At 39.3% G+C, this 18,370-nt stretch overlaps 1 protein-coding gene across 5 annotated transcripts in view; it reads left to right on the top strand.

Annotated features, from left to right (window-relative positions):
• fli1 (Fli-1 proto-oncogene, ETS transcription factor) overlaps positions 1–18,370 on the top strand; it is a 56,987-nt gene that overhangs the window by 18,901 nt on the left and 19,716 nt on the right. For all 5 annotated transcript variants that reach the window (XM_088427725.1, XM_088427728.1, XM_088427726.1 and 2 more), the window contains one exon: positions 7,846–7,914. In XM_088427725.1, coding sequence (XP_088283851.1) covers positions 7,846–7,914 — 69 coding nt within the window. The remainder of the gene's footprint in view (positions 1–7,845; positions 7,915–18,370) is intronic.

Raw genomic sequence — 18,370 nt, forward strand, 5'->3', positions numbered from 1 at the left:
GTATTTCCATTGCCAAATATTTTGACATATTTTGGAAATACTTTACTAGGTATAACCATTAGGTAGGCACAAACATTTTCCCCATAATGCCATGGGTTGTTGACAAGCATACCCTCTAGCTTTTAACTTACAAGTATGCTTGAACGTATTTGCAAGTATGTTGGAACATATTTGAAAATACATTGTAAAGATGGTAAATCATTGAAATATATTTGTACATACATGTAAATACATTCACATGAGTTGCCCGGTGCTGATAACTGCTAGTTGTTTACAAACTTGCAGTTTCACTTTTTATTTCCTGAACCTTTATCTGAAGTCCAATGTGTTGTCTCTATTGGCCAACATGAAAATTCTTCCTCCAAAGTAATTAGCAGTGCTCCCGTCTATCAAAGTTATCCGTCACCCTACTGTACATGTCTCCCTACACTCCATACACCACATGGACCTTAGAAAGAACTCCAGGTGCATTGCCTCGGGAAGTAGGCTAGACCAGTGTGTCCAGGCACACAATTCGAGCTTATTAACTCTGAAAAAGATCTCCATGGAATCCTGCTTCATATGTCTCAGCTGGAAACACAAAGCAATATGCTGAGGCAGTATGCAAATGCCTTTGAAAAATAAAATGTAACATCTGGCAGTGCAGCAGTGCTGTCTCAGTGATTAACACGGAAACCTTTTGGAACTATCATTAAATACTTCGCATTCAAAGTTTAAAACCGTAATGGCTGCTTTTTCTAGTGTATACTATCAAGACCATTCATTGGGTGGAGTGATTGATGTCTTTACTATATTTAGCATTGCTTCCAAAATCTTGTCATGGACCTCAACATGATGTAATGGGAACTGTACTTTGTGGGTGTCAACATTTTTTTTTTGTGCACATTGTCAGGGTTGAGAGGGATGCCTGTTATGAGTATAACCTTCTCATTGTGCAATTCTGCAGAGGAGTGGGTGGAACTGTCTGACCGCCACCAGGCACAGTAGATTTTCTTTTAGCTGCCGACTGCATGACTTAGCAGTGTCTTATGTTGTGGACCATTACTTTGCCCATTGCTGCCCCCACGTTTGATTGAGACCTTGTGTGCTGTGGAATCCTCTCAGCTTGCTCGTTGAAATTGCTTTGGATCTGTTCCCAACAAACAAAAGCAATGAATGCTCCCTTCCCGTGCATGGGCTAACCAGAGCAGCTGTCTGGGAAGCACGCAGCATATTATTGACACTGGAAGCCTACGGGCAAGACGAAAAACGTACCAAATGTTGGAGAACGTAGGAGTAGGAAGATAAAACTGTCGGGACAATGATTTGGTAGATACATTCATTTGTTACTCTCCTTCCACACAACCATGATGGAAAGAAAATCTGTCCAGATAGTACAATTCTGACTCCCTTCATGAGTGTTGGAGGTAGGCTGAGCATCTATAGTTTTGGAGGTGGGGAAGCATACAGGTAGTGGCTGAACCAAGCCCTAGATGTGTTAGTAAATTTATGCCATGTGATATCTAATGGATTTCTTCTTTAATTTTCCCCTGCATTTGCAATCATTTTATAGACATCCGTGTGCATCGTGCAGCAGTCTGTTTATTAAACCTCTGATTAAGTTTCCACACAGTCATTAAGAGCTGAATGTACATTGGGTGCAGGACCGTGAGAGACTTCCCCACCCTGTGGGCATAATGCAGCCAAACATACAGTCGCTGCCATGTCTGATGCAGATACATGATTCAGGGAGCCACAACAGTGCTTCTGCCAGCACAATGGGAACATGCCTGGCCAACCAGCTGTTTGTAGTAACAAGGGTAGTTGCCAGTGCAATATTTTGGCTTGATTATTGGTCATTTACCCAGATTTTTATAAATGATGGCTGTCCGCAACTCAATGTGCTTTCAATTTGGGGTGCAATTGGAGAATTTGTTCAAATTAGTCTGTCGAGGAGGGACCATGGACTGTTTGCTTTATCGCACCCATGTAGGTCGGGTTGATACCACATGTGCCGACAACTGAGTTCTTTGGGGGGATAGAAACCAGTTTAGCAGAGACCATAGAAGTTAAAGCAACACTAAACAAAACACATGAGTGCTAGTGTATCAGTTCAAGATTTTGGTGCATGGAAACAGTCTAAGCTGGTCATGAGCAACCACCGTTAAAAAAGATTTTATTCTCAACTGTCACTGTTTCTTTTTTGTCCAGATAGAGTACACTGGAAGTCAGGTCAAAATGGGAAAGTGGGAGAAAAATATGAACGATAAGTCTGGGCTTCTGCACCGCACTGTTGCTGAGTGGGGGACATTCTCTAACCCTCAATAGTTTATACAGACCATAAACATCTGGCCTTAAAAGCTGAGTAGGGAAAATGTTTCTCTCTCTCTTTCTACCTTCACAACATTTTTATTGAGCTCTTTGCGCATTAGTTCCTTGTATTGGCAGGTTATCATTGGTGTGCATGGGCTGGCTGGCCTGGCTCTGCGCCCTGTACTGTTAGCTGTCTCCTGCTAGCAGCCAAACAGAGTTAGTATGCAGCTGCTAACTTTAATGTAGGACATCAGACACTCAGGCCTACAGGAAAGTATATCACTGTGAAATAAATGGAGCTGCAGATGGCTCCTACCTTGCAAGAATGCTGATATTGGACAATTGAATAATCATTTGGACAGACATTATGACGAGTGCCTGTTTTAAAAGTATGCTTTGTTCTCTATCTATTTCGATAATGTTAATTCCATGCTGGGCCAGGGGGGTGCTAAATTTAATCCCAGGTAACTTAATGTGAGACTATTGTTTCTTGTTATTTGGTTAAGCACTCTTTCCATCTGTGGTTGCATTTACTTCTAATCAATACAGTCACAATGAAAAATGTTTTGGTGCTGCAGTCTGCAGGACACTACATTTCCCTTTAAATCTAAACATGGATGTGCATGTGTAATTGTAAAATTTTAATCAGTTCTGTAGGTCTAAATCATGTATTAACTTAGACAACAGTGTCCAACTGATTCTAATGATCAGCTCATCAGCAAGCTCAGCTGTAGCCGGATAACGATCCTGATAATTTGATCAGGTGTGTCGAGGAAAGAAACCTGGAAAACATGCAGAACAGCAGCCCTCGGAGACCGAATTTGGACACTACTCTACTGTACAACTAGAATGTACAATACATCCATGCGTGTGTTGTGGCTAGAAGGAAACTTCAAAATGTAAAGAAAAAAAAAAAAACAAATACAATGCAGCGCTCATTTTACCTCTGGGAATAGTTGGGTACCCAGGAATTGCAATATTAAAAATATATGGGTCCCAACAGAAACATTTTGTCCCAATGATTAATATTTATATTTAAAAAATAAAGTTGTGGTGGTAATGTTTGACTGTTGATCTGATTCTGATTTTGGGCTCTCCAGTTAATCGTTTTCGATTCAAAATGATTCGACTGGATTCAGTCAATTTTGGCTTTAATGTATAGATGTACATATAGATGTGCTTCAACTTCAGTCTGCTTTGCAAGACAGAATAACAAGGAGAAACAGTGTCTTTGTGTCAAACAAAAAGTTGTTTTGGAATCACCTTCAATTCAGGGCATACAAAAAAAAACAAACGTAATTACTCGAACATTTTTTTTGTACCCCGTCTGTTTTGAGTATTTAAAGTCTAGCAAAGATTGACCTCTAGCCATTAACCTCTAGCCATTAAAGCTAGAGTGCCCCTCAGACCAGTTGAATTATTTTCAGTTTCAGTTCAATATGACAAAGCTTCAAACTTTGATTCTAACATCCCAACACATTTGCTGTTGGTATTGATCAATTTTCACTGATCACACAAAAACTAGCTTTAGCTGAAAAATGAGCCTATAACAAAAGTGCCTCTCCTGTTTATGTTTACATTTGCACTGCACTAGTTTTTTTTTTTTTTTTTAAAGAGTAAACTAAATAAAAAAAGAACACTGAAAACCAGAAAATGTATACTGGGCATTAGTTTATATTACATGTTAGGCACCATTTGGTTGTCCTCATTGGATGACAGAGACTGTTGACGTCAGTTGGTGAATCTCTGCCTCAAACTCCTTAGCAGTATGAGTCGGAATATCACTGCCAGAGGTGGGCAATTTACATGTTTTTGCAGGTCTGACATTCGTCAGAGCCCTGCCCCCTTTCCGTCATCGTCGGTTCGCAATTTTTTCAAGCCAGGCAGAATTGTAATCATCGGGCCGTCAGTCCATCAGTGTATTTTTGCCCAATCTTCTGCAACCGCTAAAGGGTGACATTTGACTTTTTTTCCTTGGCCTTTCATTTGTCATGCGATGGTCTACTTCTGTCTGCACTCATAAAAAATATTTTTTCTCTTTTAGTACTTACACATAAACACCATGCCTGTAACTCTACAGTTAGACTGCAATTGAAACACAAGACATCAATATAAGTGTAACACAAAAACAAAGCCAGCTAAGGTGGTTAACCTACGGCTGTCATACACCATCATCTTTATTATCCCGCTTCTGAGGAAATGCAGGGGACAGGAGTGCAATTAGCAATCATGTCCCCTGGATGGCATAACCATGTTTTAAAGGACATTCAAATGGTGTATGTTGGTTCTCATTCATAATTGCCTGTCCTACAACTATAGAAGATGGTTTCATTAACATTGTGCAAATTTATTTAAATTTCATCTGTAATTTACACTACAAGTAAAACAAAATATTGCTGAGATTGAATTTACTAAAAATAATAAAATAAATAAAAATAAAAACAGTCTTTAATTAGGGAATTTAAAAACTTCTATCTTGTATTTCCTGCCTAATCAGAGAAAGAATTCAAATTTGTTCTCCAGCCATTGGTTACTTGAAAGCGTGACTGCCTTGCAGTGGAAACACATCCCAGAATGCTCTTATCAGCAAGTAACCTGAAATCAGACTAAGACAGGCGCAACTCCAAACACATTTCCGGTAAAGTTAGTTGTGCTATAGCTGTGAATGACAAGTAGTGAATTGAATCAACCCAGTTTATACACACAACTGATCCTATTTCTCCTCTGCTTAATGATGCTGTAAAGTTGTATTGTCACATTGACTGCAAGCTGATTGCAGTTTGCACGTTAAAGATGGAGCAATATGGGAGGTAAAACTTCAAGTCAGTTTGATTATAGACGTGCAATCATGTTCATTGGATGATATAATCATGTTATACATAAAACTCAAATGGTGGATGTCGGTTCACATTTACGGTTTCATTGACATTGTGTAATTTTGTCCAAATTTCCTCTGTCATTGACATTACAAGTAAAACAAATTGCTGAACTTGAATTTACTAAAAAAAAATAAAAAAAAACACAAATAAACCCATCTCAATTAGGGAAAAAAAAATCTATGTTGCATTACTTGGCTAATCAGAGAAAGAATGCAAATTTGTTCTGCAGCCATTGGTTACTTGAAAGAGAGACTGGCTTGCAGTGGAAACGCATCCCAGATTGGTTTTATCAGCAAGAAGGCTGAAATCAGGACTACAAAAGGGAGCAACGACAAATAAATCTCCAGCAAAGTCAGTTGTGCTATAGTTGTGAATGACAAGTAGTGAATTTAGCCAACACAGTTCATTCACACAACTGATCATATTCCTCCTCTGCTTGGTGATGCTGTAAAGTTGTATTGTCACATTGACTGCAGGCTGATTGCAGTTTGTACTTTAAAGATGCAGCAATACGGGAGATATTCAAGCCAATTAGATTATAGTAGTTCAGTAACCAAAAAGTGGCATGGCGGGCTGACGGACATATAACTGATCTGACGTAATGTCTATCCCGACGATTCCCACAACGGATGAAAATTGCAATACCGACATTTTCAATTCGGCATTTTTCTTAGCATTCCCGTCATTCGTCGGTCTGTCAGCAAAATGAGCGTCCGTCTGCGACGGACTGACGGACAGTCCGTCAGTGCTGACGAAGTGCCCACCTCTGATCACTGCAGTCTAACTGCTGCTGTCAATCACAGCCAAACCACACCTAACTTTCTCCCCCCTGCAAGCCCAACAATCCTCCAGGTAACACCCTCCTTGAGTGCCTTTTCCAATATTAGTGAGGGGTGGAGCAAGAGTTTGGTAGGGTTTGAGTAGTTTTTAAAGTGAGTAACCTCGAATTGTTTGTTGACAAAGTCTACGCCTCATGTTTAGGTGATGATATCATGTGGTTCCACAAGATAAACAAGTTGAGTTTACGGCGGTCTATCAAGATGCTTGAGACAAATTCTGTTAATGTTAGGCCCTGCCTTACAAGAAGACTATAATTTTTGTAATATCAGTTATGTTATGAAACAGAACAAGAAAAAGATTTTTTTTCCTTGTTGACCACTGTGCTGTCAGATTAGTGAGAAGTGTTTGTTTTCGAAGAAAGGAAGGCTTCCCAAATAAATATGCAGCATTGCCAAAATTCCCTGTCATTTGCCTCTCTCGTTTACTCTTAACTCTCCCCACTTTCCCTCTCCGACGCAATTCTGGGTTTCTCGGCAGCATGGTTTGAGGTTTTCTCAGCAATGCTGACTGTTTGTCTGTCTGGGTCAGCGCAGTAGGAAAAGGGTTAAACAGCGCTTTTCCCTCTCCCCCAGTCGCTCCCATTTTGTTTTCGTCTTTTCCCTTATACACTTTCTGCCTTATTCCAAACACATTTGCTTTGGTGACTCGCCTGCCTCTTGCGTGCCTGCACTCAGCATGAGGAATTATTTTTGTATGAGGAGCTGTGTTTGATTGCTGTGCTGGGACCCTGCCTCACACAATGGTTCCCCTGTTCTGAGGCCCCAGGTCTCTAAACGAGACCCAGAGCCTTGGGAGTGCTGTGGAATAGGTAGAACCAGGAGGGGTGGGGTGTTGGAAGACTAGTGTACATTTGTGGAGCACCCCTTGGCTCCTTCCTTTCTACCCCCAAAAATAACAGAGCCCAAGTTGGCTACTCCATCCCCCTCAACACTAACAGGCACAGAGTATCTGAATCAAATCCTACACTAACTTTTCTCCACTGTTCGCCATTCAGTTTGCACAATTTAGAAAAAAGAAAACGTTCCCAACTCAGCAGCAGCTGTCTGTGTGCTAAATCTTAACAAGCTCGACGTAGTAGCCATGCTTGTGTTTTCTCTGTGCATTTTTCTGGGTATGTTTTTCCACACGCTGATTTATGCTCGAGGCAGCTAAAATTAAGGGAGCATTTAGGTGCCGCCCAGGGTGCCTGTCTAAGTGCTGGAATGCAGTGCTGGGTTCTACTCCATAAGGTGAAATAACTAGACAGCCTTTATTATTCAGGGCTCGACATTCCAATGAAATGCTGGCTGACTTCTCAAGTTCTTATATTTTAGGGCCTGGGCATTGACTGCTGCATTTCGTTTTCTCAGTGTTACAGTATGCAAATACCACTGAAAATTATTTTCAAAATGGGACTTGAGAAAATAATATGAGCAGCCTCAAAGGTAATGGAGTTTCTACTGCCATCTCCTGTTTGTTTTTATACTCAACTCCAACACAAAGGCTGTCAGTATCACCTTGTTCGGCAAGGTCAGGGAATATTTTTCCTGAGGGGCTATTTACATTTTTCTTCTCAGCATGCCATACAAAATTTATGAAAATATATGTTTTAATGCTTGGACAAATATTTATTAGCCATTATTGGTGTTTGTGATTTATTGAAGCAGTTCATCTGAGGTTTTATTTACTTTGAGAATAACATGATAGATTGAATAGAATGTTGCCAATACTGGTACCCTACATTTTATTGCAGGCATCATCATATACATTTCTCATTATAATTAAACCTTCAGTGTCTTATTCAATTTTCTGTTTTGTCAGATTTTAATGGCATTCATTTATGGTCCCTTTACAGGTAGCACGTCATTATCCTACAATACACCATCACACACAGACCCATCCCCGCGTCTGGCTGCCAAAGAAGGTATGAGCACTTGTTATTGTTTCTGTTCGGAATCCATGTTTCTATTCATAAAGGGGAAAGATGTGAGAGCTACAAAGAGATGGAGAAGTAAAAATGTGTGTAGATTAATAGGGGAATTAAAAGTCAGAAAATTGCTTGTGGAAGTCCAAAGCACTTTCTCACACACTTTTGAACAAGCTCAGGGGGCAGGTGTAGCTTTTGTGTGTCAAAAATGAGACAAACCATCTCAGAGAGAATAGAAGCATATTAACAAGAAGCTAAAAAGTGACGTGCTGATGAATTCCATCCACCACGAGCAAAGTGTTGACAGATGGTGAATGCAATGATTGTGGTAACAAGGCAAGAAACATTAGGTGAATAAGCATCAGTGACAGGCGCTGAGGCAACAAGGTGTTCGATCCAGATGCATGACTGGCTACTCACAGCAAACTGTATTGGGTATGAGTGTGCACGTACGTGATGGGTGAAAAGAGGACAAACAACATTTTGAATCTTGTTGGAAACTTTAAGCACAGCGGATATATGAACTCTACACCAGTGTTGGGAAAGTTATTTCAAAACTGTAATGCATTATTTATTAGTTATTACTGTCATTTTAAAGTAGTTAGCTACATTACAATATTAATGTGTTTGAAATGTAATGCAATGCACTACTATTGCATTACTTTAGTATTGCTCTCACCACCAGAAATAGAACTATGGATTTGCCATTCTAAATGAAGCTCATTACACTCATTACACATCCAGTGAAAGGTTAGCGCAAGCCTTAAACCAGATAAAATCATTTAATCTGTATCATGTTATAAACTTTTAAAGACCAGATACAAAATCTTTTTTTTTTTTTTTTTGGATTTTAATCCCTTTATAATTTAGCTTCACAGCATAGTGATGCGTTGTTTATGCTGTAGGGAAAAACAGTGAGTGCATTTTACACTTCACTCAATGTTAATTGTTGATAGTCAAATTCAGGATCAGATGGCTAGGTTAGAGACATATGTTTCAAAGATAGGTGGTTTTGATGAGACTAACGTTAGCAGCTAGCCTACATCATTATTGTTTAACGTACTGACTAACATGGGTTTTGTATGCTTCATCTTGATACGTTTTATAGACTATTATTAATAGCAATTGTGTAGTGAAAATTACCGTTAGCTTACCTTTTCATTATTGCTAGTTCAACAGGGATCTTGCTGACAAGATTTCCAAATGCTGTTGAATCCACTGTAGAAATCGACAGTTTGTCTCCTAACGAATCTTCTAACCTCTTGATTTCAAGGTGTAATCCCTCAGTGAGAGAGTGCAATCCTCCTCATGTTTTCATTTTGCAAACTTCAAGTTACTATGGCCCCACTCTAAGTGGTTTGTCAAACTACTGGTCCTATTTCGCAAAGTGGACAGCTTTTTAGGTGTTGCGCATAAAGTGGCACCTAACGATTATACGTATTTTTCTTGTCTTTATCTCTGACAAACTGAAAGTAATGGCTGTGTGGTCCATCTTGTGTACAAATTCAACCTGCCGTTTCAGCTCAGCTGTAGTAGATCAGCAAGTAAGCATTTTGCCTCGACTTTTCTCCTCCGATCTTGCAGGGTTTTTGTTGAATTTTGGGGGAGAAAATTTTTTTCAGGATAAAAATGCATTGTAATGCATTACATTACACTCATTTGTAACAAGTACAATATTAATATTTTTTTGTGTAATATATTACACTAATGCATTACAGCAAAAAGTAATGCATGACAAAAATAATGTAATTACTGTAATGCTTTACTCCCAACACTGCTCTACACAGTCTAAATGCCAACTTTTTGTGAAGTAAAACTAATAATGTTTCAATATTGGTGTCAGAAGATGTACCAACACATTTAAACTGGTAATTGGTAATTACTAACAAATAACTCGCCCGAGCCATTTTCTGACACTTGCGTAATTTTGCAAATAGTAGACGCATCTGTGTATAGGACAGTGAGAATTTAGAAGTTTGATTTGTTGTCAGTCACACACTAGATAGGCAATAAAAAGTTCTACTTTACTCACTTTCTAACATTTTCTATCATTTTCTTTTTTTCTTGTTTCATCATTCATCATTTTGAAAGCAGTGCCTAACCACATCCAAATGAGTGTGCCGTTCTTCCCAAAATTCCAAGTGCGGTGAAATTGGTAAAATATCAAACATTGGCCAATAATCCATCAATATCAGGGGCCAAAAGATAGTATCGTAACAACATTATATCCTCTGTAACATTTTTTTTTTTTGTTCTTTTCAATAAAGAAAGTACAAAGAAACCACAAACAAAATGTTGGCTCACATGCACATAGCATTTCATAAATGAGATGTGCACTTTGAATACAGTTGTGTTAAAAGTACCATATTTTCCGCTAAAGTACCATATTTTCTGCATATAAGGCGCACCGGATTATAAGGCGCAAAAGAAGGTTGCTTTGTGTACAACTCAGAAAATTGAATGAAATTCTTCCCCAAAAATGGGTCGACCCGGAATTGGTTTACGGTAATTTTAACGCATCTGTTTTACTATTGTGGTTAAGTTCAGAATGAACCAGGCATTGATGAATTTGGCATTCCAGTAGGCATTTTTGACATTGATATTTCTGCTTTCTAAAAGTAAAGTGAAGATTCTGCGTTAACATTGACTGCGATAAAATTCTACAAAGTCTAAATTCTTTTCACCCTATCTAAGGTACCAGATTAATCTAAAGAAAACCAGCCTTAAATCATGGGGCTGCTTGGCTTTACTGCATGTATGATGTTCTTATGAGCAGGGTTATATTCAATCCAAACCTGGATTTAAACAAAAAGATCTCTCTAAATCAAACCATAACAAACATTCCTAATCACATCGGTGACTTATATCGCTGCAGCCTGCTTAACCTGTTTGATTGTGATTGTGAAGCACAATTTTGAACACTAGCCACAATCTGGCTATCCCTAATCCCTATCCCTCATATTGTTTCCTCAGTCGTTTAGCCCAAAATAAAGTTTATTGAAATTATACAGGTCACACATTACATTAATGGGGGACAAGATTTAAAGTGACTTATTTTTCTGTCGTTCATCTGTAGACTTTATATATTGGATTCAAGGACTGCATCATCAGGTTATTGTTCAACATTATAGTTGATTGCTGTGGTGTACAATATAGCAACGTCATATACTGTGGATATATATATATATATATATATATATATATATATATATATATATATATATATATATATATACAATAGCTGAAAATCCGTAAAGTAGCACCCCCGCTTTTCACATTAAAGATTGTTTTTTTTTTTAATTCAAATGAAATGTCTTCATGCCATACATATTACAGTGGACCCCCATGGTACAACATCCCATTTACGTTATTTTATTTTTGCGACGCAGAATACTGAGTTTTTTCATCCCCTCTTTATGACATTTTCTCATTTTGCAACTGCCATGACCCAAGGGGCTTAGCTGTATTTAAGTGGTGTTTCGTCTCTATCTGCATGCGTTTTTAGGTAATTACACTTGTTTTCAGTTGCTGTCAGTGCAACACATCACTACAATTCTGCTAATAGTCATAGTCTCTCCAGATGGTGGTCTGCTATTGGTCAGCCTCACTTGTTTAAAAATGGCGGAATGGTAAAGCTTTGTTCGTTTGTGAGTGGTTACAAAACCGTAATTATAGTGCATTTTACTGCTTAATTAAAATTTGAAAGGGTTACCCATGGGTCCCAAGATTGCTAGTGATGTTAAAGAGAGAACTAAGAAGATGATTTATATGGAAATTTATATGGAAGATAACCCTTATTAGGGAATATGGGCATAACAAGCGGCAGTCAAATCCTTTCTATAGTTTTTATTTATTATGTTTTCTGATTGTATACATGTGTAGTATATATACCTAGTACTTACTATACTATTTTGGTATCAACATACATATAATGTATGTACACTTTTGATGTTTTTACCTGGATTTCTAAACGTATTAGCTCTTTAACAAAGGGTTGAATTGCCCGTCATACGACGAATTCGCCTTACGACCCCAAGTGCGGAACGGAATAATTTTGTAACACAGGGGCCCCATTGTATTTAAGACAAAAATTACTGCAGTACACATATTTACTTAAATTTTAAATTATTCAACATTATACACTGCACAGTAGTGAGCTTGTTGGGAATAGAGAGAGAGCCTACTCCGTAGGCTGCGCTAGAGCACCTCATCCACAAAGCAGTTTAGATCGAAGAACGGTCGGTTTTATATGGCTCAACAACGTGGCTTTTATTTTGCTTACAACTTCAAAACTGAACGCGGCAGCTCCAAAACAATAAACTGAACTGTATTTCTATTAATGCTTGCGCCGTCATCCCCCACCAATACAATGTACACAAGCCCCCACTCAACGTCGTTAGGCTTAGCTGTCCCGTAACATGCCTGCTCCAACCAGAGCACGCAAAGGCTCTCCCCCTGCATACACACGCACGGCCGCAATCCACCCTCATGCACATCAACCCAGTGGCAACAAGGAATTTACGACAGAACTGTTCCCCCTTTACTTTCAAGTCTCGCGCAGTTGTGCTCAAATTAGCAGCGGCTGCTGCGGACGTTGAAATAAAGTCTAATCGGTACATGATTAAAGATTATCACAATAGAGAATTTATGCTTGAAATACCACTTTATTATAAAAGAAATATAGGTAAGAGTCTTACCTATATTTCTTTTATAATAAAAGAACGTTTGCTCCTTACTCTTGTTACAGGGTGGGGATGCTCACGAATAAAGTGGACCCCAAATCAGACTGGACTAAAAGTTAGAAGTGAAATTGTTTAATAACAAAAAGAGCACGTAACACATGAGGAGAAAAACAAAGGTGAGCCAGAAAGTACCAAATGAAAAGCACGGTAGAATTTGCACAGCTACAAAGTAACAACTGATATCAATGGAAGGGGGCAACTAAAAACCAGCTACTCACAGAGAGGACGGATCAGCCGCAAGACGCCGTCGGGAGGCAACGGGAGGCATAAATGTAACAACGAAAAATGTTCACGTGGCGTGACTTGGAGAAGAAAGCCAAAGTATCAAAAACGTAAAGTGCAGACATGGCTGAAAAGGTAACTTGGGTGGAACGAGGAACTCGGGAACAACGAGGAATGTGATGCAATAATCCGACGGCGTCTGACTGTGCCGGCTGCGCTTAAGTAGTCTCAGGATTACAGATAGGAGACAGGTGCGCAGCTGGTGACGCCACCCTCCCAGGATAGTTCCTACCTATTCTGCAATGCCCAAAAAAGCCTGCAGGGGGACACTAAGAGCAGAGACAATAACAACTCTCTCTGTGCTGACAATGTGTGTGCGTGTGTGTGTGTGTGTGTGTGTGTGCCTTTTGTTGTGGATGCGCTTCATGACCGACACGAATGTGCCTGTGGGGCAGGTGATGAGACGGGAGTAGATCAAAACTCCACAGGCCCGCGCGGTATAGCTTATGAAGCGCACCCCGGCGCTGTTGTGGAGCAAAGACGATGCTCACAAGACCATTGGAAACCTCTTCCCTTGATTTCTTTTATAATAAAATGGCATTTCAAGTGTAAACTCTTCATTGTAATCATCTTTGAGCATGTACAGGTTAGACTTTAATTCATCATCACTACTAATATGACCACAGCTGCGCGAGACTTAAAAAGAAAGGGCTTCTTCTGTCGGCAGTTGGCAATCCAGAGTACTAAAGCAATTACGAGCCGTAACAACTAGCTTCGGCGAATTGCCAAGGTGATGGCAGCCGTCGTCTAACGGTCGCCTCTTCCTCAGTGTAGCGAATGTTGTATTCGCTCACTCCCAAATGGTGGGCCATGGCCGCATAACTTTTCCCTTTGAGAAGAATCACCTTCTCAGCAATTTTCATCATTTTTTTTTTATGGTGTTTAGGCTCAGTACAAGCCTTCGTGGGAGCAGCCCGCTTGGGAGCTATTGCAAAAGTTCAATCTGTAATGAAAAAAATCCTTGAAGTTGTGAATCTGCATAATGGAACGCACTAGTGGAACTGCAAAGTAGCGAGGGTTCACTATATATATATATATATGGGCACAAATATTAGTCTTTCTCTACTTTGGAATCACCTAGAGTTTGGCATTTCTCCCATCATTCAATACAGCTCTGGAGATTGTTTTTTAGAACATCCCAGGTTGGTCATCCAACGATGTGACTTCAGAATTTAAGGTTTCCTTTCAAAAATAACTTCATGGCTGAGAAGAGGTGAAAGTCAAATAGTGGGATGAGGGAGGATTTCATAGCCACACGCCCATTCTAATCTGGTGACATGGGCGTTGTGGACCGGAGCATTGTCTTGCCTTTGTTGATCCTGCCTTGCCTCTTGATTTTGATAGCTTCTCTTAATTTACTCCAAGGTTAAGCATAATAGGCTCCTGTAATTGTGGCGACCTTTGCCAGGAAATCTGTCAACACTACTCTGCCCTGGTCTCAAGACTTTGAGCATGACCTTGCCAGCAGAGGGCTACATCCTTTCCTTCTTTGGAGGTCATGACTACAAGTTATTTCACTGCATTGACTGGGCTTTCGTCTCTGGATCAAAGTGATAGACCCAGGTCTCTTCCTGTATACTCAGCCTTTTGAAAAACTTTGGCTCATCTTCTTGACACATCTCCAAATTCATCATCGAGCACTCGCCACGTTCTCGCCTCTGGAAACATGTCAGCAACCTGGAAATCCATCCGGCAGACACCTTTTGCATTTGCAAATGGTCATACAGTACACAATAGTTTCCACAGACCCTCTACTAATCATGAATTTTTGGGCTATATGGCAAATAGTCACACTTCCAAAATGGTAGCCTCAACTTGACTTCATCAAGGGCTTAAGGGGGACGACCAGGTTATCAGCCATTACTTGAATTCATGATGCCAACATTTTACAAGGTCATATAATGGGGCATTGTTACTATAAGTTTCATCATTTCATCAAAGATCTCCTGTGGTGTGTGTTCTTTCAAATACAAAAACCGACTCAATTCAAACAACTGTAAATCTGCAACTACAATTTGTTCAAAACTGTAATTTGTCACATAACTTATAGAGATATTAATCAATGGACAGGCAAAATTTCAGATAGATCAGACCTGGTATATGGCATTTGCCAGCACTTTGAAATGTTTCCCAAGCACAAAAGAGGAATAAAACACTTTTAACAAAATTAGTCAGAGAGACATTTTATAATGTATTGGCCCAAAATGCTCTTGTACCTAATATTGGAATTGTTGCTTAAATGGTTTATTCTGTGCTGGTGAAAATCCATCTTTATAGATCTTAATTTAACCTAACATACTGAACATAGCTTTTGCCATGATAAAACCTTATTTTTAAAGACGCACTCATTTTAATGCACACATTTTAATGAAAATAATTACTCTGTTAGAGTAGATCACGATTGTTTCCTTAAATGCCATCCAAACACAAAGAGACATTTGATGAAATGAAAACAAAACTGTAAGGTTGGTTTAACCTGCTCTTCAATTTTTTACTGACATATTTCCAACAAAATCATAGCAAAAAGCAAACTAAATCTTTTAGGACTACGCCTAGAGTGAATTTCCTCGGATAACTTTTCACTGGACAAACATGACCGTGCTGATCTAAAACAAACATGGCCAACGCTCCCATTGCAAAAAGAAGGCTATACAGCCTTTACGTGGGCCATATGGTGTCACCAGTGGAGCAAGAGTGCACTGCAATAACAATGATAGCCCAACTAGCAGGATGAGAGGCCCATCTAGACAGGAAAAGAGGAAACTCTACATCTATCTGATAAGTGTCAGAGAATGCCTTCGGGCGCATTATCTGCCCCAGGCGGCAAGCGTGATTGGGTCCATGTCACAAGGGTTCCACAGTATACAGTACGAGTCACCCATTGGGAAGGACAGATAAGATTCTGCTTGGTCACCTCTTGACCCCGGCCTTCCTGCTTCCCAGCGGCAGGTATTTGGACTGGCACGAATAGCAAGTTAACTCCCTTCGAGAGCATTTCCCTTTTTAAGAGATGACTTCCATTATGTGCTGCCTTGACTGTGGTATGGCATGTGATCGATTCTTACGCCAAGGTACAGCCTCCTCCCGCCATAGAAAAGGTGATAAAATCACATGGTATCCTCAATGTGAACCCCAATAACGATGAAATCATGCAATTAGTAAATACTTGTGCTGTAGGTTGCTGTTTTTACCTATTTTTGTGTTTGGGAGAAGTTTAAATTGTTGAACATTTTACCATCCTTGTTAAAAGGTAATGAAAAACTTCATAATCATAAAAGAAAACAAATATCCTCCTGCACTCTGTTTTTCTGATTATTATTATTATTATTGGCAGTGGTAGTAATAATGTTATTATTCTTTGTCTTATCATTATCCATCCATTTTCTTGACCGCTTGTTGGTGCATATCCCAAATATCTTTGGGCAGTAGGTGAAGTACACCATTGAAATGGTTGCCAGTCAAACGCAGGGCACAACAAACCTACCATTAGGAGTGGGAACATTTGGTCGTCTCGCGATTCGATTCCATTCTGTGTCAATTTTCAATTCAAAACAATTTTTGAATCAAAACAAATAAATTAAATTCAATTAAAAATAATTTCTGCTTCTAATCTGTAGGTGTGCATAAAATGAGTTTTGATTTGTATGGAGGCTGCATTTTTTCACATTAACAGCATATGGACAAATGCTAGTCTTTTTTTTGTAGTTTTTATTGTACAGTATAAGGTAATAATTCGTATCATAAGAAAATGCAGAACAAAATACATTGTCATTTTACCGGAAATTGCAGTAACAAAGTACTATGTGAAAAACTGTTGCTGGTATAAAAAACTATTGATATTTCTCAGTACAAGACAACAAGATATGGAAATAAACTTTTTCAAGTGAGCTGCTAAATTGAGAGTATGTGCAAAGCATAAAACTTGTCCCAGTCTGTGTATCTGCGAGCATATTCAAAATTCAAAGTGTTCATTGTCATGTGCACAGTTATAGAAACAATTTTCACCATACAATGAAATTCTGACTTTGATGTCCACAGGAATGCAGTAAAAAATAATAAGTAACTAACCAAGTTAAGAAAAACCAAGTTAAGAAAAACTAAGGTATAAACACATAGGTAGCACAGCACAAGTAAAACCGTAAATGTGTAGGTTCTTTAGAGATATCCACAATAGTATGCAAGTGTGCATTGTAGATAAAAAAAAAGAGTGCATGTGTACATAGTAGGTTAGGTGCAGCCATTTGCAAATGGTGTGCAAAAGAAGGTGCAGCATAAATAGTACAAAAAAAAGTTAGAAATAAGGTGCATGGTCTTGGCATAGTCACAGCTGTATGAGATGAATGAGGGAGATATTATGAGCTGTATTGTGCTACTAGTGGCTGTTGAGGAGTCTGATGGCAGAGGGGAAGAAAGGGTTTCTGAGTCTGCTGTGAACAGTGAACAGTGAACAGTGCAGGGTCTTGGGTGATGAAGGCGGCTCTCCTGCGGACTTTGAGCTGCTAGATGGATGGTGTGCAGGGTTTGGGCCGGGTACGGGCTAAAATGTCATTCATTATGTTCGGGTCAGGCCGGGCTTCTAACTCGCTGACTTTTTTTAAAATAAATATATGTTTATGTATATTAATTTATATTAAAACGATGTGTGGAATGTGGATACTAAACTAAGGAATACTTGTTATAAAATAAATAATTTGGATAAAACAGAGCTATAAGGTCATTGCTATTTAAGTACTATACGAGCCACAGAGCCAGAGCATGCTCTGTGCACGTGAACGGCGCCGTCTTAATAATCTTACCCTCCACAAGTCCGTATCTATTTTGACCTGGTATTCCTGATTATGGAGCAGCAAGAAGTCAAGGATAAACTAAAAAGACAGGGGAACTTAAAAGGCAAACACACACCAGGAAGAGTAAGGTATGGAAAAGCTTCAAATTGATAATTGAAAATGCTACAGAAACTTGCGTTGGCTTCGCTGAATGTAGTCAATGTGGCGCTTTGCTATTGTACGAGAGCAAAAAGGCTGGCACCTCGACGCTGATCAGGCATTTAAAAAAATCCATCAATGATGGAAAATTGTCGGTTAATGTAACCTCTGCAGACACAGATATATAAAAGATGTAAATCTTTATACTGTCTTGCTAAACTTAGATTTCGTTACAAAAGGCTTTAATTTGTTTTCATAAATCACCTCCACCTCCGGAGTCCTCACAAATAAAATATTAAATTTCGGGTTGGCTTCGGGCTTGGGCCTGCAAATCAAGTTAATTGGTCGGGCTCGGGCTGGGTCGGGCTTTAACACCATGGGCCTAGGTTGGGTCGGGCTGGAATTTTTAGGCCTGATCTTACCTATAGTGCAGTGAGGGCAGTGGAATTCTGGTGATCTTGGATGCCATCTTGACCACTCTCGTTTGTAGTCCATAGCAGAGGA

Source organism: Hippichthys cyanospilos, chromosome 11 (assembly GCF_059441005.1).
Source record: "Hippichthys cyanospilos isolate Australia breed blue-spotted pipefish chromosome 11, RoL_Hcya_1.0, whole genome shotgun sequence".
NCBI classification, from domain to species: Eukaryota; Metazoa; Chordata; class Actinopteri; order Syngnathiformes; family Syngnathidae; genus Hippichthys; species Hippichthys cyanospilos.